A 25,123-nucleotide genomic window follows, 5' to 3' on the forward strand; every position below is an offset into this window, starting at 1 on the left:
GCTTTTATGTGTGTTTTTCCTTTCTAAGAAACTTTTCCTTTTTTTTTTTTTTTTTTGACAGAGTCTCGCTCCATCGCCCATGCTGGAGTGCAGTGGTGGGATCTCTGCTCACTGCAACCTCTGCCTCCTGGGTTCAAGTGATTACTTCCACCTTGGCCTCCCATGTAGCTGGGACTACAGGTGTGCAGCACCACGCATGGCTAATTTTCATATTTTTAGTAGAGATGGGGTTTCACCATGTTAGCCAGGCTGGTCTCGAACTCCTGACCTCAGGTGATCCGCCCGTCCCAGCCTCCCAAAGTGCTGAGATTAATAGGCATGAGCCACTCTGCCCAGCCTCATGTGTAGATTTGTATACCCACCACTCCAATCCAAATACAGAACTATGCCATTACCACGAAGCTCTTCCTTGTACTACCCCTTTACAGTTACATTCATCTTCTTTTGTCCCCAACCTGTGCATTTTTAAATGTATTTGCTTAACATCTCTTCAGTGCCTTCTGTGTGCCTCACCCATTAATAAGTCAAGGAAATACAGAGATAAATATAACGTACTCCTAGCTCTGGAAGAGCTCACAGACAGGGCCATAGTCACGTACATTATAAATTATAGTGTAATGTGGTAATTCTATGATAGGAATAAGCTCAAGGTGTAGCGGCAAGAAAATAGGTGAGAGGGGAAGGTGTTCAAGAGGCAGAGAGCATTGAATTAGCTCCTTCTGCAAAAGTTGTGACACCGGGTTGATTTTGAAGGATGAGACAAAGTTATCTGTTGCCAAATGAGGAAGAACTTTTAGACAGATATGTCTTGGGAAGAGCTGGTTGTTTGGAACTGCCAGGGCCTAGGGGTTGGGAGGCGAGGCTGCCGGGTGAAGAGGGCAGACTGTGGAGGTCCATCTGGGCTTCTGACCGAGTGGGCTGGCCCAGTTCTGCACGTGACAGAGCCCCACTGAAAGGTTTAGAAATGGGGAATGGTGCATTCAGCCCTGTCATTTAGAAAGAGTCCTGTGATGTAGAGAGGCCAGTTAAGAAATGACTGCAGTCCCAGGTAAGATACGAAGAAGGCATCAACCAGAGTGGCGGGAACAGGTATGGAAGAACCAGCTCTGAACTCAGAAGGAGATCGGGATGGGAATGAGGAGTATCAAAGGGATGAACAAGCACTTTTTCCAAGACTGATTTTTTTTTTAAGGTGATATCAGTTTCCTTGAGAGAAAATCCCTAGGATGTAAGTCCAAGAAGATGAATGCAAGAAGATTCATTCCCTGCTTATCCAGAGACCTTGCTACTACAATGAAAGCCAAGATAGCACAAACTTGTATGAGGAAAAGGCCTCTGATCAGTTAAAACAAGTTCATGCTGTTTTAACTTCGCAATATCCTTTAGATCCTTACTCAGAGGCTTTTTGACAATTCAAGTGTAGTTCTCAAAAGCATAGTTTCTTTGTTTCCTCACCCCTAAAATAATAATATAAGCAATCTTTTATTGAGTGTCTTCTTGGTATCAGGTACTGTGTGAAATGTTTTGCATGTTATCTCATGAATCCCCTCCACACCTTCCTGGGGTGGCAGTTCTCTTCATTTTACAGGGAGGATACTGAAGGTCAGCAAAGTTAATTAATGCACCAAGCTCACAGAACTGGTAGGTTCTGTAAAATTAGGCCTCCCCCTAGGTCTGCTGCTCTCACAGCTCACTGCCCCAGACTATAGAAGCCACAACTCACAAGAGGGAAAGGAAGAATGTCAGCCTATAGTGGCACCAGGTCCAGGAAGGAAATTCACATGAATTGAGGATCTTGGCAACTGTTAAGTAATTTCTATCAGCTTCACATGAGTGGTATATAAGTTGGGCTTCTCCAGAGAAACAGAATAGGATATCTGTCTGTCTATCTATTCATCTATCTATCTAACAAATAATTTTCTACCAACTTCACATGAGTGGTGTATAAGTTAGAGTTCTCCAGAGAAGCAGAACCAATAGGATATCTATCTATCTATGTATCTATCTATGTATCCATTTCATGCTACTGTGAAGAAATAACTGAGACTGGGTAATTATAAAGAGAAAGAGGTTTAATGGACTCACAGTTCCAGATGGCTGGGGAAGCCTCACAATCATAGTGGAAGGCGAAGGAGGAGCAAAGTCTTGTCTTACACCGCAGCAGGCAAGAGAGCATGTGCAGGGGAACTGCCCTTTATAAAACCATCAAATCTCGTGAGACTTATTCACCATCATGAGAATAGCACGGGAAAAACCTGCCCCTGTGTTTCAGTTACCTCCCACTTGGTCTTTCCCATGACACATGGGGATTATGGGAGCTAGATTTCAAGATGAGATTTGGGTAGGGACACAGCCAAACCATATCATTCAGCCCCTGGCCCCACCCAAATCTCATGTCCTCACATTCAAAGCCAATCATGACTTCCCAACAGTCCCCCAAAGTCTTAACTCATTCAGCATTAACTCAAAAGTTCACAGTCCAAAGTCTAATCTGAGACAAGGCAAGTCCCTTTTGCCTATGAGCCTGTACAATCAAAAGCCAGTTAGTTACTTCCTACATACAATGGGGGTACAGACTGGGTAAAGACACCCATTCCAAATGGGAGAAATTGGCCAAAATATAGGGGCTACAGGCCCCATGCAAGTCCAAAATCCAGTTGGGAAGTCAAACCTTAAAGCTCCAAAACGGTTTCCTTTGACTCCCTGTCTCATATCCAGGACAGGCTGATACAAGAGGTGGATTCCCATGGTCTTGGGCAGCTCTGCCCCAGTGGCTTTGGAGGGCAGCCCCACAGTCCTGGCTGCTTTCACAGGCTAGCGTTGAGTGTCTGCAACTTTTCCAGGTGCATGTTGCAAGCTGTTGGTGGATTTACCATTCTGGGGTCTGGAGGACAGTGACCCTCTTCTCATAGTTCCAACAGGCATAGTTCCAACAGTGGAGACTCTGTGTGGGGGCTCTAACCCCGTATTTCCCTTCTGCAATGCCCTAGCAGAGGTTCTCCATGAGGACTCTGCTCCTGAAGCAAACCTCTGCCTGGACATCCAGGCATTTCCATACATCCTCTGAAATCTAGGTGGAGGTTCCCAAACCTTAATTCTTGCCTTCTGTGCAACTGCAGGACTGACACCATGTGGAAGCTGCCAAGGCTTGAGGCTTGTACCCACTGAAGCCATGGCCTGAACTGTACTTTGGCCCCTTTTAGCCACAGCAGGAGTTGTTGTGATGCAGGGTACCAGGTCCTGAGGCTGCACACAGCAGGAGGGCCCTGGCCCAGAAAACCATTTTTTCCTCCTAGGCCTGTGATGGAAGGGGCTGCTGTGTAGGTCTCTGATATGCCCTGGAGACATTTTCCCCATTGTCTTGGTGATTCACATTTGGCTCCTCATTACTTATGCAAATTTCTGTAGCTGGCTTGAATTTCTTCCCAGAAAATGGGGTTTTCTTTTCTATTGCATCGTAAGGCTGCAAATTTTCACAACTTTTATGCTCTGCTTCTTTTTGAATGCTTTGCTGCTTAGAAATTTTTTCTGCCAGATACCCTAAATCATCTCTCTCAAGTTCAAAGTTCCACAGATCTCTAGGATGGGGGCAAAATGCTGCCAGCCTCTTTGCAAAAACATAGCAAAAGTCACCTTTATTCCAGTTCCCAAGAAGTTCTTCATCTCCATCTGACACCACCTCAGCATAGACTTCATTTATTGTCCATATCACTATCTGCATTTTGATCAAAACCATTCAACAAGTCTCTAGGAAGCTCCAAACTTTCCCACATCTTCCTGTCTTCTTCTGAGCCCTCCAAACTGTTTCAACCTCTGCCTGTTAACCAGTTCCAAAGTTGCTTCTACATTTTTGAGTATCTTTATAGTTGTACCCTACTCTAGCAGTAGCAATTTACTGTATTAGTCCCTTTTCTTTTCTTTTCTCTTCTTTTCTCTCTCTTTCTTTCTTTTTCTTTCTTTCTCTCTCTCTCTTTCTTTCTTTCTTTCTTTCTTTCTTTCTTTCTTTCTTTCTTTCTTTCTTTCTTTCTTTCTTTCTCTCTCTCTCTCTTTCTTTCTCTCTTTCTCTTTTTCTCTTTTTCTTTCTTTCTTTTTTGAGACAGAGTTTCACTCTTGTTGCCCAGGCTGGAGTACAATGGTGCAATCTCGACTCACCACAACCTCCACTTCCCAGGTTCAAACGATTCTTCTGCCTCAGCCTCCAGAGTGGGTGGGATTACAGGCATGCACCACCACACCTGGCTAATTTTTGTATTTTTTAGTAGAGATGGGGTTTCTTCATGTTGATCAGGATGGTCTTGAACTCCTGACCTCAGGTGATTCACCCACCTCGACCTCCCAAAGTGCTGGGATTACAGGCGTGAGCCACCATGCCCAGCCATTTTCATACTGCTAGGAAGAAATACCTGAGACTGGGTAATTCATAAAGAAAAAGAGGTTTAATGGACTCACGGTTCCACATGGCTGGGGAGGCCTCACAATCATGGCAAAAGGTGAAGGAGGAGCAAAGTCACATCTTGCATGGCAGCAGTCAAGAGAGCAGAGAGCATGTGCAGGGGACCTGCCCTTTATAAAACCATCAGATCTTATGAGACTTATTCACTATCATGAAAACAGCATGGGAAAAGTCCACCCTCATGATTCAATTACCTCCCACTGGGTCCCTCCCACAACAAGTGGGGATTATGGGAACTACAGTTCAAGATGAGATTTGGGTGGGGACACAGCCAAACCATATCATTCTATGTATCTATGTATCTATGTATCTATGTATCTATGTATCTATCTATCTATCTATCTATCTATCTATCTATCTATCTATTATCTATGTACCTACTTATCTATCTATATTTTTATATATTTTTAATTTTTAATTTTTGTTTTTGAGACAGGATCTTGCTTTGTTACCCAGGCCAGAGTGCAGTGGCACCATCATAGCTTACTGCAGCCTTGAACTCCTAGGCCCAAGGATCCTCCTGCTTCAGCATCCTCAGTAGCTGGGACTACAGCACATGCCACTGTGCCCAGCTAATTTTTTATTTTTCATTTTTGTAGAGATGGGGGTCTTGCTTTGTTGCCCAGGCTGGTCTCAAACTCCTAACCTCAAGCAATTCTCCTGCCTTGGCCTCCCAAGGTGCTGGGATTACAGGCAGGAGCCACAGCACCTGGCCAAGGGAAATTTATTATAAGGAATTGACTTATGCAATTATGGAGACAAATCCCAAGATCTGCAGAGTGAGAGGGCAAACTGGAGACCAAAGAGAGCTGATATTGTAGTTCTAATCTGAAGGCTGGCAGACTCAAGACCCAGGAAGAGCCAAATGTTCCAGTTTGAGACTGGAGGCAGGAAAAAAAGGTGATGCCTTAGTTGTAAGGCAGGCAGGCAGGCAGGCAGGCAGGAGGAATTCTCTCTTAACTTGGGAAAGGTGAGCCTTTTCTTCTATTCAGGACTTCAACAGATTGGATGTGGCCCACCCACCTTAGGGAGGGCAATCCAGTCTACCAATTAAAATGTTCATCTCATCTAAAGCACCCAGAATAGAAACACCTAGTAAAATGTTTAACCAAATATCCTGTGACCCAGTCAAGTGGACACATAAAATTAACCATTACACAGGACAAGATAGAATAATAAAGGAGACACAACACTAAAGGAATACAGTGGTGTGAGACTAGTGTAGGAATAAGGGGCTTTACACACCGCAGTCCTCCTGCCAACAATGCCACATGACTACCCCCATGTACTGTGCCCACCGATGAAAAGAGCAGGGTGAATCAGGTGAGAATCTTGATCTATGGACTTTAGGCTCTCTCTTCTTAGCCAGAGGAGGACCCATTCTCTCTTTGCCTACAGTGACCCTGGCACATTCCTTGTGGCCAGCCTGAGGACTCTTCTGACCAAGTCTTCTGGGCTAAGTTTCTTCTGAATCAACTAACTAGGTGATTTTCATTCATTTCTTCATTTATTTACTCACCCAGCATCTAAAAATCTTTGTTCTTGATGCTGGGAAAATAGACATGAGAGACACAAATCAGGCATCTGCTAGTCTGGTGGGAATGACAGAGAAAGAAGAACTGAGAGCATGTGGGATGTGCTGAGATTATAAGTTAGCACTGGACACTGTACAAGAATGTGCCACTGGATACTGTCTAAGTCAGCCCAAGGAGTCCAGAGGGAGATGTCAAGCTTTGGCAGTGCTCTAAGAAGGACTAGATTCTAGCCAGGGAGTTGGGTCAGAAGAAGCAATTTTGACATTCATGAATATATGATCCCATACAAGACATGGATGCAAAATGTCATCACACATTTGGGGAACTATAAGAGTTTGGTTGGAAGTGGCTCTGAGCCCTGGCTGCACTTTGGAGTCACTTGGGAACATTACAAACATACAGATGCCTGGGTTCTACCCCCAGAGATTTTGGTGTAAATGGCCTGGGATGGGACCCAGGAGTCAGTAGTTTTTCTAAAGTATTGCCAGGCCTGAGGATAAGGCATGTAAGAGAGACTGATGGAGAACTTAAACTTGGAGAGAGCAGAGGAGTATCTCTTCTGGGATGTGGTCAAAAATCTGAGCTCACTTTGGGGGTAGGAAACACTTGTGCAGAGCTCAGCAGGGAAATAAAGACCTGCTGATCTCCAACTGGGGCCTCGTCTGCCCTCATAACTGTTGCTTTTGAGCTTCTGTTTCTTATTCCCCATTTAAAAGTGAATGTCGACTGGGAAATAACAAAACATACAATAAAATAAAATAAGCTAAAAGATTACTCAATAAAAAGAAGCAATAAAATAGTAAAAGCAGGCGGATGCAGTAAAACCCCCAAAACTCGACCAGACAGAATCACCACCAAGGGCCAGGCAATAAAAACAATAGCTAAAATGTACTGCTCCAAGTGGTAAGCATCTTCATGCATTGAGGCACTTGAGATTCACCACCAACCTAAGAGGGAGGGATGGTTATTATTTCCATTTTACAGGGGAGGGAAACATGGTTTGGGGAGATGAAGTACAGTGCTCAAGCTTACAGTGGGCGGGGCAGGGTAATGACTCCATTTCAATGATGAGGAAGTGGAGGCTAACTTTCCAAGACTAGTTAGGCAGTTGGTGCAGAGCAAGAAATCGAACTGGGGTTTCTAACTCAAGTACAAAGCTCTCCCCTCCCCCACCTCCAATAAAACCTGAAGCCTGGCTGCATGTGAGAGTCATCTGGGAAGCTTTAAAGACATATTGATGCCAAATAGACATTTCTTGAAAGAAGACATACAAATGGCCAACCAGTGTTTGAAAAAATGCTCAGTATAGCTAATCACCAGGGAAATGCAAAACTAAACCACAATGAAGTATAACCTCATACCTGTCAGGATGGCTATTATTTTTTAAAAAAAACTAAGACAAGTGCTGGTGGTGAGGGCGTGAAAGAATTGGAACTCTTGTGCACTATGGGTGTGAATACAAAATGGTGCTGCTGTTACAAAAAACAGTATGGAGGCTGGGTGCGGTGGCTCACGCCTGTAATCCTAGCATTTTGGGAGTCTGAGGCGGGTGGATCAAAAGGTCAGGAGTTGAAGACCAGCCTGGCCAAGATAGTGAAACCCCGTCTCTACTAAAAATGCAAAAATGAGCCAGGCATGGTGGTGGGTGCCTGCAATCCCAGCTACTTGGGAGGCTGAGGCAGAGAATTGCATGAACCCAGGAGGCGGAGGTTGCAGTGAGCTAAGATCACATCACTGCACTCCAGCCTTGGCAACAGAATACGACTCCATCTCAGAAACAAACAAACAAACAAACAACAACAACAAAAAAAACAAAAAAAGAAAAACAGTATGGAGATTCCTCAAAAAATTAAAAATAGAATTACCATGTGATCCGGCAATCCTGTTTTTTGGTATTTATCCAAAATAATTGAAATCATGATCTCCAAGAGATATTGGCACTCCCATGTTGATATGGTTTGGCTCTGTGTCCCCACTTAAATCTCATCTAGAATTTTAATCCCCACATGTTGCGGGAGGGATCTGTAATCCCCATGTGTTGAGGGAGGGAGGGAGGTGATTGGATCATGGTGGGGTGGGGCAGTTTCCCCCATGCTGTTCTCGTGATAGTGAGTTCTCATGAGATTTTGTTTTGTTTTGTTTTGTTTTGTTTTTTTGAGACCAAGTCTGGCTGGAGTGCAGTGGCACGATCTTAGCTTTCTGCAACCTCTGCCTCCCCAGTTCAAGAGATTCTCCTGCCTCAGCCTACTGAGTAGCTGGGATTAGAGGTGCACGCCACCACACTTAATTTTTTCGTGTTTTTAGTAGAGACGGGGTTTTGCCATGTTGCCCAGGCTGGTCTCTAGCTCCTGGTCCCAAGTGATCCACCTGCCTTGGCCTCCCAAAGTGCTGGGATTACAAGCATGAGCCACCATGCCCAGCCAGAGTTCTCATGAGATCTAATGGTTTTCTAAGCATCTGGCATTTCCCCTGCTTGCACTTCTCTTGCCTGCTGCCATATAAGATTTGCCAACTTCCCAATTCACCATGATGGTAAGTTTCCTGAGGCCTACACAGCTACGCAGAACTGTGAGTTAATTAAACCTTGTTCCTTTATAGATTACCCAGTCTCAGGTATTTCTTTATAGCAGTGTGAAAATGGGCTAAAACAGTAAATACAATGGGGGTACAGGCATTGGGTAAAAGTTTCCATTCCAAATCGGAGAAATTGGCCAAAACAAATGGGCTATAGGCCCTATGCAAGTCCAAAACCCGTCTGGGCAGTCATTAAATCTCAAAGCTCCAAAATCTCCTTTGACTTTATGTGTTACATCAAGGTCATGCTGATGCAAGAGGTGGGTTCCCACGGTCTCGGGCAGCTCTGCCCCTGTGGTTTTGCAGGGTACAGGCTCCCTCCTGGCTGCTTTCACTGGCTGGCATTGAGGGTCTGTGGCTTTTCTAGTTGCACAGTGCAAGCTGTCGGTGGATCTACCATTCTGGGGTCTGGAGAAAGGTGACCCTCTTCTCACAGCTCCACTAGGCAGTGCCCCAGTGGGGACTCTGTGTGGGGGCTCTAACCCCACATTTCCCTTCTGCACTGCCCTAGTAGAGGTTCTCCATGAGGGCTCTGCCCCTGCAACAGGCTTCTGCTTGCACATCCAGGTGTTTTCATACATCCTCTGAAATGTAGTGGAGGTTCCCAAACCTCAATTCTTAACTTCTGTGCACCTGCAGGCCCAACACCATGTGGAAGCCACCAAGGCTTGGAGTTTGCACCCTCTGAATCCACGGCCCCTTTTAGCTCTGGCTGGAGTTGGAGTGGCTGGGATGCAGGGCACCAAGTGCCAAGGCTGCACAAAGCAGCAGGGCCCTGGGCCTGGCCCATAAAATTATTTTTTCCTCCTAGGACTCCAGGCCTATGATGGGAGGAGCTGGCTTGAAGATCTCTAACATGCCTTGAAGACATTTTTCCCATTGTCTTGGCTACTAACATTTGGTTCCTGGTTACTTATGCAAATTTCTGTAGCCCATTTGAATTCTTCCCCAGAAAGTGAGTTTTTCTTTCCTACCCCATGGTCAGGCTGCAAATTTTCCAAACTTTATGCTCTGCTTCCCTTTTAAACATAAGTTCCAATTCTAAACCATCTCTTTGTGAATGTGTACAACTAAATGCTTTTAAGAGCACCCAGGTCACATCTTGAATGCTTGGCTGCTTAAAAAATTTCTTCTGCCAGACACCCTAAGTCATCTCTCTCAAGTTCAAAGTTCCACAGATCTCCAGGGTAGGTCAAAATGCCACCAGTCTCTTTGCTAAAGCATAGCAAGCGTGACCTTTGCTCCAGTTCCCAATAAGTTCCTCATCTCTATCTGTGACCACCTGAGCCTGGGCTTCATTGTCCATATCACTATCAGCAATGTGGCCAAAACCATTCAACAAATCTTTAGGAAGTTCCAAACTTTCCCACATCTTCCTGTCTTCTTCTGAGCCCTTCAACCTGTTCCAACCTCTGCCTGTTACTCAGTTCCAAAACTGCTTCCACATTTTCAAGTTATCTTTATAGCAGTGCCCCACTACATTGGTACCAATTTACTGTATTAGTCCATTTTCACACTGCTATAAAGAAATACCTGATACTGGGTAATTTATAAAGGAAAGAGGTTTAATTAACTCACAGTTCCACAAGGCTGGTGGGGGTGGCACAGGAAACTTACAATCATGGCAGAAGGGGAAGCAGGCACATTTTACACGGTGGCAGGTGAGAGAAGTGCAAGCAGTGGAAATGTCAGATGCTTAGAAAACCATTAGATCTCATGAGAACTCATTCATTATCATGAGACCAGCATGGGGGAAAACCTTCCATGATCCAATCTTCCTCCCTCACTTGACATGTGGGAATTACAGCTTCCTCCCTTGACACATGGGGATTGCAATTCAAGTTGAGATTTCAGTGGGGACACAGAGCCAAACAATATCACATGTTCACTGCAGCATTGTTCACAAAAGCCAAGAGGTGGAAACGTGTGTCCATCCACAGTGATACGGTTTGGATATGTGTCTCCTCCAAATCTCATGTTGAGTTGTGATCTCCAGTGTTGGAGGTGGGTCCTGTTAGGAGGTGTTTGGGTCATGGTGGTGGATCCCTCATAAATGGCTTGGTGCAGGCCTCGTGGTAATGAGTGAGCTCTCATTCTATTAGTTCATGCAAGAGCTGGTTGTTTAAAAGAACCTGGCATCTCCTCCCCTCTCTCTTGCTCCCTCTCCTGCCATGGGACATGCTTGCTCCCCCTTCACCTTCCATCATGAGTAAAACCTTCTTGAGGCCTCCCCAGAAGCCCAGCAGATGCTGGTACCATATTTCCTTTACAGCCTGCAGAACTGTGAGCCAAATAAACTTCTTTTCTTTATAAGTTCCCCAGCCTCAGATGTTCCTTTATAGCAATGCAAAATAAACTAACACACGTAGATTAATGGATAAAGAAAATGTGATATACACACAAAGTGGAATAATAATCATGGGTAAAAAAGAAGAAAATTCTGACATATGCAACAATATGGATGGGCTTTGAGGACAATATGCAAAGTGAAATATGCCAGTTCCAGAAAAGGAAATAATTCTCCTTTTATCAGGTACCTAGAATAGTCAAACTCATAGAATCAAAGAGAGGAATGGTGGTCACCAGGGGCTGGCAGGAGGAGAAAACAGGGAGTTACTAATCAATGAGCGTAATGATCCAGTCAGGTGGCTGGGTGCAGTGGCTCACACCTGTAATCCCAGCACTTTAGGAGGCCGAGGAGGGTGGATCACCTGAGGTCAGGAGTTCGAGACCAGCCTGGCCAACATGGTGAAACCCTGTCTCTACTAAAAATACAAAAATTAGCCGGTGTGGTGGCATGCATCTGTAATCCCAGCTATTCGAGAGGCTGAGGCAGGAGAATCGCTTGAACTCAGGGGGCAGAGGTTGCAGTGAGCCGAGATCATGCCACTTCACTCTAGCCTTGGCAAAAGAGTGGGACTCCATCTCAAAAAAAAGAAAAAAAAAAAAAAAACCGGTCAGGCAAGACGAATGAGCTCAAGATATCTGCTGTACAGCAGTGTCCTGTACAGTCAACAATAATGGATTGCACATTAAATATATGTTAAGAGGGCAGGTCTCCTGCTAAGTGTTCTTACCTCAGTAAAAAAAAAAAAAAAAAGAGGGAAAAAAAAAAAGAAAAACACTGGTGCTGATGCTGGGGCAACCCTCAATTTTAACTTGGTTGTCCTGGGGTGGGGCCCAGGCAGATAGGGTGGACATGGTGCAACTAGACACATTCATGGCTGTGCTCTGCACTTAGTAGTAATTACTATTATTTATTGAGCACCTGGGGTACTAAGCATTTTATTGCTGTTTCATTGAGCCTTCCTAGTACCCTGTGAAGTTGGTATTGTCATCCCCACTTGAGAATCAAGGAAACAGAGAGTGAGTCCACTTTCTTTAGGTCATCCAGCTGGAAGTCACTAGCGCCTGTGTTCAGCCCTGGTCAGCCTGACCCCAAAGCCTGTGCTCTAGCTCCTGTGCTGCACGGCCTCCAAGCCTGGGCCCCTGTGAGGCACAGACATAGGCACCTCATGCCCTTTCTTTCCACTTCTCTGCCCTTTAAGTTTTAGGGTCAGTAGTGTAACCTTTGCCTTGCACTTGTCCACACTGAATGGCCATTATCCAGGTGGAGAAGGGAGTGGTTTGTAACTCGGCATTAAGGAAGAACTTTCTGGCACTCAAAGGAGCTCCATGGTGAGATGGGCAGCCTGGAAAAGCAGTGGGCAACCACCACCATCCCTAGGTACCCACCACTATCCCTGGACACGCACCACCATCCCTCCACATCCACCACGATCCTTGGGCACACACCACCATCTCTGGGAATCTACTACTATCCTTGGGCACTTAACACCGTTCCTGCACACTGGGACCACCATCCTTGCACACTCACCTCTGTCTCTGGGCACCCACTGCCATCCCTGAACATCTACCACCATCCCTGGGCACCCACCAACACCATCCCGGCACATCCATCACCATCCCTGCACATTCACCACCATCCCTACACATCCACCACTGTCCCTGAACACCCACCATCCCTGCACATCCGTCACCATCCCTGGGAACCCACCATTGCCCATGTGCACCCACTACTATCCCTACACACCCCACGATCTCTTGGCACCTACTACTGTCCTTGCACACCGACCACTGTCCTTGCACACCTGCTACCATCCCTGGGCACCTACCACTGTCCCTGGTCACCCACCACCATCCCTGCATGTTCACCACTATCTCCAGACACCCACCACCATCCCTGCACATGCATCACCATCCCTGGTGTCCCCCACTATCCCTGGGAAATCATCTGAAAGATCTGTTGGGAGAGGAAGTGTCATCCTTCAATGTAGTGTGTGTGTGTGTGTGTGTGTGTGTGTGTGTGTGTTTGGGGGGGATGGGGTAGAGAGGTGCAAGGGGGCTGGGATTAGATACCCCTGCTCTGCACCTGGGCCCTGAGTTGAAGGGCTCAGGTGGGCTAGTCAAAGCTCCAGGCGGAGCTGTTTGTGGAAGATGAGCTCACAGAGCTGGAGTTCTAGAAGGCCCTCGGTTGACCTGGAGCCTGCCTTCCCCATCGTTCTCTTAACACTGGGTGCCTGGGGCCCTGGCGAGGTTGTGGGGGGCATCCTGAGCTGCAGCAGGGTTTTGGGCCACTGCTGCTGCTGCCATTGTCACCATGATCTCAGCTCTGTGGGGAGCACTCCTGATCAGTGAGCCCCCTTTCCCTTCTTCCTGGGGCTGTTAACAGGGCCCTGGTTTGGTCTGGCCAGAGAGAGGTGGAGTAAAACAAGGTGGTGGTTAGGATGGGGGTGTCCTGGCCTGGAAGACTGATCAGCTGAGAGAGAGAGAGACAGAGAGAGAGAAGAGAGAGAGAGAGAGAGAGAGAGAGAGAGAGAGAGAGAGAGAGAAACTCTGGAGCTGCTGTGAAATGGTCAGGATGGAATTGCTTTAAGTCACTTTTCTACAAAAACAGTCCCTGTGTAGCAGACAATTTGGTTTCCTCCTTTACAACTTAGGGATATTAATTCCACTCCTTTCAATTGTTGAGAGGATTGGATGAGATTAAGTTAGAAAAGCTCTGGGAAAGGCCTGGCACGGTGCTCAAAGACTTGACAAACTCCACCAGGTTGGTCACTCCCCTCGCGGTGAGGAGAAGGACTTATGTCCCTGTGGCCACGCCTTCTGTGGACTTGAATTTCAGAAGCAGCCCCTGAGTGGCTACTCCATGCCAGCAACTCTGCAGATAAATAAAACCGGCTGCCGTTCTTCAGAAGTTAACTTCGTGGTGGGAAAGACTGACATCTATTCCAGCCTGGTGTGACAGAGGAGGTGGAAGATGGGGCGTGTGAGAGTGTGGGGGGCGGTGGCCTGCCAGGAGACTCTCACTGGGGAACCCCCCTCTGATGAGACCCTTCAAGTATGAGTCAGAGTTAACCGTGTAGAGGAAAGGAGAAGGTGAATGTTCTAGACAGCAAGGTCATTGTGAGAGAACAATTGCTGGAACATAATGTATGAGTGAGGGAGTGGGCCGCAGGGCTGGGCCGTGAAGGGTCGTGAAGGGCCGCGTGGACCTCGAAGGGGCAGTAACAGTGGGAGTCATCCAAGGTGTCACAGGGTTGGGCTTTTCATGTAACAAATTTGTTCTAATGGACATGTATAGAATAGCTTGGAAGAGTCGTCAAGACATGGTACAAGAAGACCATGAAGGAACCCAGTGTGATCCTAGGAAAGGACGGTGCTCTGACAGGGAAGGTGGAATCCACAGGACATTGGGACTGGTTGGCTGGGACTGGGTGAAAGATGTCATGGGGAAGGAGTGAAGAATGACATCCATATTTCTGGTTTGGGTAAGTGGGTGGCCCGTCATGTTTTAAAGCACATAAGGGAAGTTGTAAGGCAGAAGCAGGCAGTGATGGGAACAGTGGTTCTGTTCAGATGTGCTGAGTTTGAGGTGCCTGCAGGAATTCAAGTGGACGTGTCCAGCCAGTAGTTGCCTGTGAGGTCTTGGGGAAGATGCCACAGGGGTCGCCAGCCTGCAGGCGATGGCTGACAGCAGGGCTGCCCAGAGGGTTTCCTCAAAGTGGAAGAGAAGAGGGCTCAAGGCAGGAAGGCCTGGAACACATATCAGTGGTTATGGCCTGGGCAGAAGTGGATTCCACAGAGGATAAAGAGGAGAGTCAGCCAGAGAGGGAGGAGGAAATCTGGGAGAGGGGAGCATCGTGGAAACCAGGAGAGGCAAGCCTTTCAACAGGGGGTGGTGGACAGCATGAGTGCGGCTGAGAGCTCCCATAAGACAGAACCGACGGGGCCTCCTAGGACCTGCAGAGGAGTTTCAGCGTGTGGTGGTGGCGGGGAGGGCAATTCACCAGGTTGGAAAACAAATGCGAGGGGAGAAAGTGGTAATTTTCCCCAGGAGTTTGGGTGAGAGGAGGGGGAAAGACAGGGGAGTACCAGTCAGCATGAGACTTGAGGGAAAGCATTTAGAAGCTGGAGACTGAGCAAGTCTCTAGGAGCAGGGGAAGGAGGAGCAGGAGGGGAACGGTGCTGGCGCACTGGGAGAGGAGGGACAATGAATGGAGCAAGACTTGGAGACGGGAAGGACAAATCTAGAGCTTGGAGGGAAGGAAGGTGGGCTTGCGTGGGGGTGGAAGCCCCGCACCCAAACAATGATGGGGTGCAGATGAGGGCGAAGAGGCTACTGATGAGTTTGCAAGTAAGTGAGGCTAAGGCAGAAAGAGGAAGAAATTCCACAAGTGAGCACCTTGCTTTTCTTAGTGCATCGGGAGACAAGATCATGTTCTGGGAGCCAAGGGGTGGGACAGTATGGTGTGCTCAAGGACTATACCGAGGATTTTCATTTCCTGTGAGGGAAACGGGAGAGAGAAATCTGAGCAGAGACAAGCGCGTGTACCAGTGCTAGTTGTAGTTCATAACAGAAACAACAATTCACTTATTTTTAGTGCCAAGAGCTAAGCTGTGCCCACGCCTTTTCTCATTTATTCTTCCAACAATCGTATGAGGCAGGTGTTACTCACGTCCTCATTTTATAGAGGAGGAAACAAGGCCCAGGGAGGGCCCAAAGTCAGAGATGGAGCAAGAAGCAGAGGGGGGCTTCCAACCCCAGCCTTGCTGCAAAGCCACGCCCTCAACCACTGTCATCCTCGGTGGCATTCAAAGTCCCGTGGAGGTTGGAGACCAGGGACACCCATTGGCACAAACAAGAGTTTGTGCAACTCTTTCACTTTTTGACTCTGTGAAGGCGGAGAGCAGGTGTGGAGGTGCAGAGCTCAAGAGAGGCATGGGAACGCTTGTCAGAGGTGGTGGGCAGTGGGATAGGAGCTCACAGAGGTGGGAAATGCGGATGAGGACGAGAAGCAGGGATGACAGGGCAGGGGAGGGACTGGTTGAGACACAGTGGAGCCAGAGGGGACTAGGTCTGGGGAGATGAAGGAGCCCTGAGGCTGTGACACCCAGATGCTAATGTCCTCCATGATCTGGGGGACTGGCCACACACCGCCAGCGATGAGAGGGCACGGAGGTCAAACCAGACAGGCAGGCTGGCCTTCCAGGGAGAAGGGCTTTTTGCAGGTTGTGGTTTAGAAGGGGTGGTGGGGGTGGAGGAGACTCTCGGGACATCTTGGGGCCTTGTGTGTGGAGAAAGAACAGCTTCCCCTTGCGCGGGCTATAGGGGAGCAGTGTTCTGGGGGAGACCTTGTTTCAGTTAAGATCTGGAGATGGAGGGTCAGTGCCAGAAGGGCTGTCCCTTGACAACTGGGCTGAGGGGCCCGTGAACATGGTATGACACCGCCTGGCCATCCTCTCCGGGAGCATCTGCTCAGCGGGGCTTTGGATTTATAGAACTTTGTCTCCATCCAAACTTTCCCCCTTCCTAGTTGTAAACTCTTGCGCCTCAGGACTAAATAATGTGTATCGTGTAATATGGAGCTCACAATAGGTCAGTTTTCTTCCCAGTTCGGACTAGGGTGGTTTGAAGCAGGATGGGGAAGGAGAAGGGCTGGCCTCGGGGGCAGGGCTGATGCTGATCAGGGATGCAAGGGGGCTGATTCCTGCTGCCGGAGCCTGGCCTTCTGCCCACCCCTTCTCTCCTCTCCCCTTTCCTAGGGGTACACTCAAGCCCCGTTTCTTCTCCTTCTGTGAGTGGACCGCCGAGGCTGGTGAGCTGTGGGTCATCCCAAAGCTCAGCTCTGAGCCAGAGTGGTGGCTCCACCTCTACCACCGGCACAGAAGCCAGGAGCAGGGCTCTCGGAAGGCGGTGGTGCCCAGCTGCGATCATGTTGTTGGCCCTGGTCTCTCTGCTCAGCTGCCTGCTACCCTCCAGTGAGGCCAAGGTCTACAGTCGCTGTGAACTGGCCAGAGTGCTACAGGACTTCGGGCTGGACGGATACCGGGGATACAGCCTGGCTGACTGTAAGAACCCTTCTCCCTGGCTGGCCCTGGCTTCCCCACACCTCTCTCCCTCCTTCCCTCCCTCTTTCCTTCTCATTCAAGGGCTGTGGCTTCGGGAGCTTTTAGAGCCCTTCTGTAAACCGAAGAAGATTTGAGATGGCAGGTAGAGAAAAGCCGGCACTGAGTTAAACATGCAGTAGGCAGGCAGCAGGCAACCAAATTGGACTCACTCCTTCCTTTTCCCCTGCTGCTAAAGTCAGGGTCAAAGGAAACAAGCAGCTCAGTCCCCTAAACTTAACCGTGGCCACTAGCATTAGACATTCCTTCTGAAATTAGAAAAGACAAACAACAGAGCAGTCATGCCAAACTTTTCCAGCTGGTGGCAGTTTTAGATGGCCACGCGGGAAGGGAAGTCACACCGGGGCTCATCTTTCCAACAGGTCCAGCGCCCTCTATAGATTCCACCTGGGTCTTCCTAATCTTGTCACTAAAGATTTAGCGCTTGTAGGCTGGGCGCGGTGGCTCAGGCCTGTAATCCCAGCACTTTGGGAAGCTGAGGCAGGTGGATCACCTGAGGTCAGGAGTTCGAGATCAACCAGGCCGACATGGCGAAACCCCGCCTCTACTAAAAATACAAAAATTAGCTGGGCATGGTGGCAGGTATCTATAATCCCAGCTACTTGGGACACTGAGACAGGAGAATTCCTTGAACTCAGGAGGCAGAAGTTGCAGTGAGCTGAGATCATGCCACTACACTGCAGCCTGGGCAACAGAGTGAGACTCCGTCTCAAAAAAAAAAAAAAAAAAAAAAGAGTTAGCACTTGTAGATTAATTCAACAAATTTACTGGGCCCTACTACATGCTGAACAATGAGAAAGTGGGAAGATTGCTGGGCTAAAAGTCAAGAGGCCTGAGGTCAGCCCCGACCACTGCTATTTGGTAGCTGATGGGAGCCTGTGTGAGTCACTGTGCACCTCTAAGCCTCGATTGATTAATTCATTTGCAAAGCAGGTGGGAAGACACCTTCCCCAATCACCTTGATCAGGCAGGCGAGGCTGGGTGGAACCAGCGTGGGACCTGTGCAGTGAGTACCCTGGCCTGGGGTAGCCGTAACTGTCTGACCTCCAGGCCTGTGCTCTGCCCTATGCAGGGGTCTGCCTTGCTTATTTCACAAGCGGTTTCAACACAGCTGCTGTGGACCACGAGGCTGACGGGAGCACCAACAACGGGATCTTCCAGATCAGCAGCCGGAGGTGGTGCAGAAACCTCACTCCCAACGCCCCCAACATGTGCGGGATGTACTGCTCAGGTAGCTGGGCCTGGGCCCAGGGCTGGCAGGAGTCAGGCCCTGCATTAGCTTTTGTTTCCTTCCCAGTTTAGTTTGCTACCTGCATCTCTGAGTGAGGGTTCCCCCACATCTGGCTGGGCCCACGGAGGAGAGGGAGATGGGACAAGGGATGAGGGTAGGTCTTCCATCAGTCTGAACTGGGGTCCCAGACAGGAGACTGCCTTAGAGCTATAGGAATGGAGGGAGGATTGTTTCTGATGGAGCGGGAGAAGGATAGGGTGGAACCTGTGCTTCCAGAGTGGTTGAGACAGGCCTGGATTTAGGGGAGTGGAGTGTGTGTGTGTGTATGTATATACATATAGAGAGAGACAGATACACACATACATACACACACACACACACACACACACACACACACACTCTCTGGATGTCTCCTGCTCCCTCATTGTGTTTCTCTGCCTATCACCCAGATTTGTTGAATCCTAATCTCAAGGATACCGTTATCTGTGCCATGAAGATCACCCAAGAGCCTCAGGGTCTGGGTTACTGGTAAGTAACTTGGGCGGCAGCCCTGCCGCAGTGGTTTGGTTAGAACTGGTGGGCGGCAGCAGGGAACAAACCCCTTTCTTTCCTCACTTCTGGTTTAGAGCCCACACTCTCCTTCCTGTTCTTCTCTGGGCAGTGACTGGCAACTGCAGCTGATGTGATCTCTCCTCTTCCTTGTTCTCCATCCTCAGGGAGGCCTGGAGGCATCACTGCCAGGGCAAAGACCTCACTGACTGGGTGGATGGCTGTGACTTCTAGGATGGACGGAACCACACACAGCAGGTTGGGAATGTGGTTTGGTTCCTGACCCAGGCTTGGGAAGACAAGCCAGCAAATAAAGGATGGTTGAACGTGAATGTGGCTCTCAGCTCTCAGTGTGTCTGCAGGTGCCGTGTCAGAGCCAGAGCACCTCCATGTTCCCTCACCTCACCTGTCCACCTGGGCTGTAGTTCAAGTGGACTCCAGAAAGTCCAGCACCAGAGGCTTACCTCCATTTCTGGTGGCCTCAGGGCAGGTATTGGGGGGGGGGGCACCAGTGCATTTTTTGTCCACCACACCTGGCCGAGTTTGGGTCTAGGGTGGCCAGATTTAACAAAACAAATACATAACAAACAACAAAACAGGATGCCCCGGTTTAATTTGAACTTTGGTTATACAACAAATAATTTTAAGCATGTCCAAAATATTGCATGGGAACATATTTATATTAAAACTATTTGACGTTTATCCAGAATTTAAACTTAACTGGGTGTCCTGTGTTTTACGTGGCAACCCTAGCTGGATCTAGGGCTGTGCACCTCTGGCTCGATTGGGAAGGTCCTTGGGACACTTATTTTCTGCAGCTTTGGTTGCAGATGGTGGTCACCGTGCTTTGGCCCTCTAGCTGTGACTACTAACACACACCCCTCCCGCCCCAGGGGTGCTGCTTTGTCGCGGGAGAGGAATGACCACTCGGCGCTTCAGCTGTCACTCTGCTCTCTAGTGCCCTCTCGTGGCGAAAGATTCAAGTGCCGCTGATAGAGACGGTGCACTCACTTTGCCCACCACTGCTAGGGGGTTGAAGGATGGGGTGGGAGTGACCATGGCTTTCAATCCGCACAGTGCAGCCCTCTGCCTTAGTCAGCACACGGGAAGCCCAGAAAAAGACAGCGCGGTCCCCTGCTAATCTGGAACGACTGCCTCTAAAGGAGGAAGGTGGGGGGGTCTCAGGATCACGGTGGATGTGGTGGCAAAAGCAGCAGTTGCAGGGACAGGGTGATGTGTGAGAAGCCTGAACCCTGAATTCAGATTGTAGATTCTTATGAAAAGGCTCCAAAGAAACCTTCAAGTACTGAACTGTTGGTTGAGGCATGGCTGGTGACTGTTAAGGAGAGGAGGGGACGACAATGTTGCCCCCCACCATCCTCCTCCACCTAATTCAGGCACCCTGAATGCCCCAGGGTCAGCAAACACCAGAAGGGTGTGGAATGTCCACAATTATCAAGGCAGGCCACTTTCCTTCCCCTGTTGGTCTGGTCAAGGTGATGATGAAACTTGAGAGCGACTCATGCAAGGGGACAGAGTGGTGAAGAACCCTGCTGGAAGTAGGGGCGTCAGTGACTAATGGAGCTATTAAATCATAAATAGGGAGAAGCTGCTGTCTTTTTAACATTAAGGCAAACACGATGTGCCTACCATGTGCCATGCATCATCTAATCTAGACCCTAGAACAATAGCTATGATGCAGGTACTATTATGACCACCATTCCATAGACAAGGGGAAACAGAGGCTCAGAGAAGATAAATTTGCACCCGGCTCAGTGTGAGTCCACAGGTCATGCTCACTCACTGTGCTTTGCTGAGGGGTTGTTGTTATGATCATCTGGCCAGGGACCCACGACCCATCCATTTTTCTTTTTTTAAAATTTATTTTTATTTTTTGCAAGACAAATTAAAAATTTTATTTATTTTTATTCGTACAACTTACAGGGTACCTATGCGATTCTGTTACACATATAGATTGCATAGTGGTCAAAACAGGGCTTTTAAAGTATCCTTCATCTGAATAATGTACACTGTCCCCATTAAGTAATTTTTCATTGTCCACCCCCCTCATACCCTGCATTGTTCTGAATCTCCATTGTCTATTATTCCAGTCCTTTCTTTTGAGATGGAGTCTCACTCTGTCGCCCAAGCTGGAGTGCAGTGGTGTGATCTCAGCTCACTGCAACCTCTGCCTCCCAGGCTCAAGTGATTCTCGTGCCTCAGCCTCCTGAGTACAGGCGCCCGCCACCGCACCTGGCTAATTTTTGTATTTTTAGTAGAGATGGGATTTCACCATGTTGACCAGGCTGGTCTCGAACTCCTGACCTCATGTAATCTGCCCACCTTGGCCTCCCAAAGTGCTGAGATTATAGGCATGAGCTACTGTGCCTAGCCCCTATTATTCCACTCTTTATGTCCATGTGTACACATTTTTTCACACCCACTTAGGAGTGAGAACATGTGACATTTGACTTTCTAGGCCTGGCATTTTTTACTTAAGATAATGACCTGCAATTCCAACCATGTTGCTGCAAAAGACATGATTTCATTCTTTTTTTAGGACTGAATAGTATTCCATTGTGTATATGTAGCGAATTCTCTTTTTCCATTCATCCATTACACTTAGGTTGGTTCCATATCTTTGCTGTTGTGAATAGTGTTTTGATAAACATATGAATGCAGGTGTCTTTTTGACGTAATGGCTTCTTTTTCTCTGGGTAGATAGATACCCATTAGAAGGATTGCTAAACTGAATGGTAGTTCTACTTTTAGTTCTGTGAGAAATCGTCATACTATTTTCCACAGATGTTGTGCTAATTTACACCCCCACTAACAGTATATAAGAGTTCCCTTTTTTCTGCATCATCACCAACATTTGTTGTTTATCGCCTTTTTAATAAAAGACATTCTGATTGGGGTGAGATGATATTTCATTGTGGTTTTAATTTGCATTTCTCTATGATCAGTGATGTTGAACATTTTTTCGTATAACTGTTGGCTATATGTCTTCTTTAAAAAAGTCTGTTTATGGTCCTTTGCCCATTTTTTTGGGGAAAGGGTCTTGCTCTGTTGCCCAGGCTGGAGTGCAGTGTTTTGATCATGGCTTATGGCAGCCTTGACTTCCTGGGCTCGAGCCATCCTCCACCTCAGCCTCCCGAGTAGCTGAGACTACAGGCATGCACCACCACACCTAGCTAATTTTTGATTTTTTTATAGAGACAATGTCTCACTATTTTGCCAAGGCTGGTCTCGAACTCTGGGACTCAAGCAATCCTCCCACCTTGACCTCTCAAAGTGCTGGGATTTTAGGCATGAGCCACCATGCCTGGCTTGCCCACTTTTTAATAGGATTGTTTCTGGTTTTGTTTTTTGTTTTTGAGTTGTTCGAGTTCTTTGTATATGCTAGGTATTAGTCCCCTGTTGAATGAATAGTTTGCAAATATTTTCTGCCATTCTACAAGTTGTTTATTCTGTTGATTATTTCTTTTCCTGTGCAGAAGCTTTTTAGTTCAAGTCCCATTTGTCTATTTTTTGTTTTGTTGCCTGTGTTTTTGAGGTCTTAGTCATAAATTCTTTACCTAGACAATGTTCAGAATGTTCAGGAGAGTTCTCTCTAGGTTTCCTTCTAGTGTTGTTATAGTTTTGGGTCTTACGTTTAAGTCTTTAATCCATCTTGAATCGATTTTTGTATATGATGAGAGGCAGGGGTCGTTTCATTCTTCTGCATATGGCAACCCAGTTTTCCTAGCACCATTTATTGAAAGAGGTGTCCTTTCCCCAGTGTATGTTCTTGTCAGCTTTGTCAAAAATCATTGGCTGTAAATATGTGGCTTTATTTCTGAGTTCTCTACCCTGTTCCACTGATCTATGAGTCTGTTTTTATACCAGTACCATGCTGTTTCGGCTACTATAGCCTTGTAATATAATTTGAAATCAGATAATGTGATGCCTCCAGCTTTGTTCTTTTTGCTTAGGATTGCTTTGGCTATTTGGGCCTTTTTCGGTTTCATACAAATTTTAGGATTTTTTTTCTAAAAATTTTTTTCTAAAAATTCTCTGGAAAATGATATTGGTATTTTGATAGGGATTGCATTGAACCTGTAGATTGCTTTGGGAAGTATGGTTGTTTTCATGGTGTGAATTCTTCCAATCCATGGTCCGACCCATCCATCTTTGAAGGATTCGTGCCTCTACTTCCACTTCAGACTTCTGTTGCCTGCCTGGCCTGGTTGCTTCACTGGGTCCCATTCAGCTTGTCTGGGAGAGGATCCCAAGAGTAGGTATACTGAAGCTCTTGGAACCAAAGAGAACATTTAACAATGTTAAAGGATTTGGGGGCTGTGAGCAGCAGTGATGGCCATAGTCTCTTCAAGATGGGAGTGGACTAGGATCGGGCCCGGACAAGGGACCCTGAAGGCCTAGGCTGGGTGGTTGACCAGGAGCAGGTAAAGGAGGAGATGGAGAAGGAGTATTTTGGGAAGAGGGCCCTGATCAAAGCCAGGGAGGCCTCCCCTGTGATGAGGGCTACAGAGTGTGCAGGCCCATCTGAATGTAGAGGCCAGGCAACCTCTATGTTCAGAGCTCAGCTCCTGAGGGACATGCTCAGGTTGGTGAGAGTAACCAGGCCGTGTCCTGGTGTCTCTCTCCTTCCACGTCACTCACCCCACTTACCATGGGCCGTTAAGTCCTGCCTCTTTTACTTTCTTTATATCTCTAGAAACTCTCCCTCCTTTCTATCCACATGCAGCTGCTTTAAATCAAGTCTTCATCACCTCTTCCCAAGGACAATTGCAATGGCTTCCTAAGAGTGTTCATGTCTCTAACCTTGGTCCTTGTCACTCTACCTCCTCCCTCAGAGTGAGCTTTCTATCTTGTTTCTGCCTTGCATCCTAGGCCCAATAGCTTTTCTTATCTTTGGGTTAAAGTTCAAGTTCCTTGGCTTGGTATACAAGGTCTTTCATGACCAAGACTCAGCTGATCGCTACAGATTCAACTCTCACCTGTTTGGAAACTTTTGCTGTAGCTGCTTTGTGTCCTTGGCGGTTAGTCTCCTGAGAGTAGCATGCTGCTTCACGCCTTTCATCATCACCGACCACTCTTCTCCCATTCATTACACTCTGTCCCCTGATTGCAACAAGTTGTTTGCACCACAGGGTCTCTGTACCTGCTCTTTTGTCTTCCTGGAATTTTATTTCCTCATATCTTTGTTTTGATTTTTTGAGACAGGGTCTCGCTCTGTTGCCCAGGCTGGAGTACAGTGGTGCGATCATAGCTCATGGCAGCCTCCTGAGTAGCTGGGACTACAGGTGGACACCACCACGCCCAACTAATATTTTGAGATTTTTGTGGAGATGCATTTCCTCTCCTTTGGGTGACACTCTCTTTTTCTTCCATCAGGTCTTGTATCAGTTTCACCTCCTCGGAGTGACTTCTCTGACTGCGGTAGCTGAAGGAGTGTTTTCTCTCTTTGTCACTGTCTTAGCACTACAGCATGCTCCACTATCTGAAATTATTCCATGTACCTCTGAATTTATGTATATCCCCTTTTCACTTGCCTATGCTAGACTGTAAGCACCATGGGGGCAGAAAATTTGTTTGTTCCTTATATGTCTAGCACCTAGAATAGTGCCTGGCACATTATACTCAATAAAACAAATGAACCTGTTGAATGCATGATTGATGCATGAATGAATGAATGGTAGGCACTCAGCTAGTGTTTGCAGAAGCAGTGAGTGAATGGGGCTTGATACCCTCTAATATGCAACAGTTGATTCAATGATATTACTTAAGCACTACCTATGTGCCAGACCCTAGGCATCCCTTCAGATGGACCCACTGCCACCCCCTGCCCCGTGCCCCTGGGGATCCCTCTCTTGGGGAGACTCTCTATCCCTCAGCCAGGTAACTACCCTGGCTGCTTCTCCTTGTCCATATTTGATGTAGAGGGAGCTCAGCATGGTTTGGGCAGTTTGGGCAGAGGTGGAGCAATGGGGTTTTTTCCTTTTTCCTAGCCACCTGGCCTTGGAAAAGTCACTCCACCTCTCAGAGCTCAGTGTTCCTCATGGGCAAGAAGAGCAAATGAAGGCCACCTTGGAATATTGTATCAGTTGCACCTACAATCTCTCATTGTAATCTATAATATAGAGCAGTGAAGTGCCCAGCATAGTGCCTGGCACAAAGTGGGGCTTCAGAAATGCTGGCTCTTCTGGTTTTCCTAAGCTCTGGGGGTAGCAAGTTTCCAACCTACCTGGGGAGGAATGGGTGGGAACAGGACATGCCTGCCCCAGTGACCAGGATTCCTTAGGAGACCTG

The 25,123-nt window shown here is 47.6% G+C and overlaps 1 protein-coding gene across 1 annotated transcript; it reads left to right on the top strand.

Annotated features, from left to right (window-relative positions):
- Positions 1-16,774: 16,774 nt before the first annotated feature.
- SPACA3 (sperm acrosome associated 3) lies at positions 16,775-19,138 on the top strand. Its single transcript, XM_045374755.3, has 4 exons — positions 16,775-16,974; positions 18,104-18,262; positions 18,712-18,790; positions 18,979-19,138. Exons 1-4 carry the CDS (start codon positions 16,839-16,841, stop codon positions 19,043-19,045), a joined length of 441 nt encoding a protein of 146 aa, XP_045230690.2. The 5' UTR covers positions 16,775-16,838; the 3' UTR covers positions 19,046-19,138.
- The last annotated feature ends 5,985 nt before the right edge of the window (positions 19,139-25,123 follow it).

Source organism: Macaca fascicularis, chromosome 16, assembly GCF_037993035.2.
Source record: "Macaca fascicularis isolate 582-1 chromosome 16, T2T-MFA8v1.1".
In the NCBI taxonomy this organism is placed as follows: domain Eukaryota; kingdom Metazoa; phylum Chordata; class Mammalia; order Primates; family Cercopithecidae; genus Macaca; species Macaca fascicularis.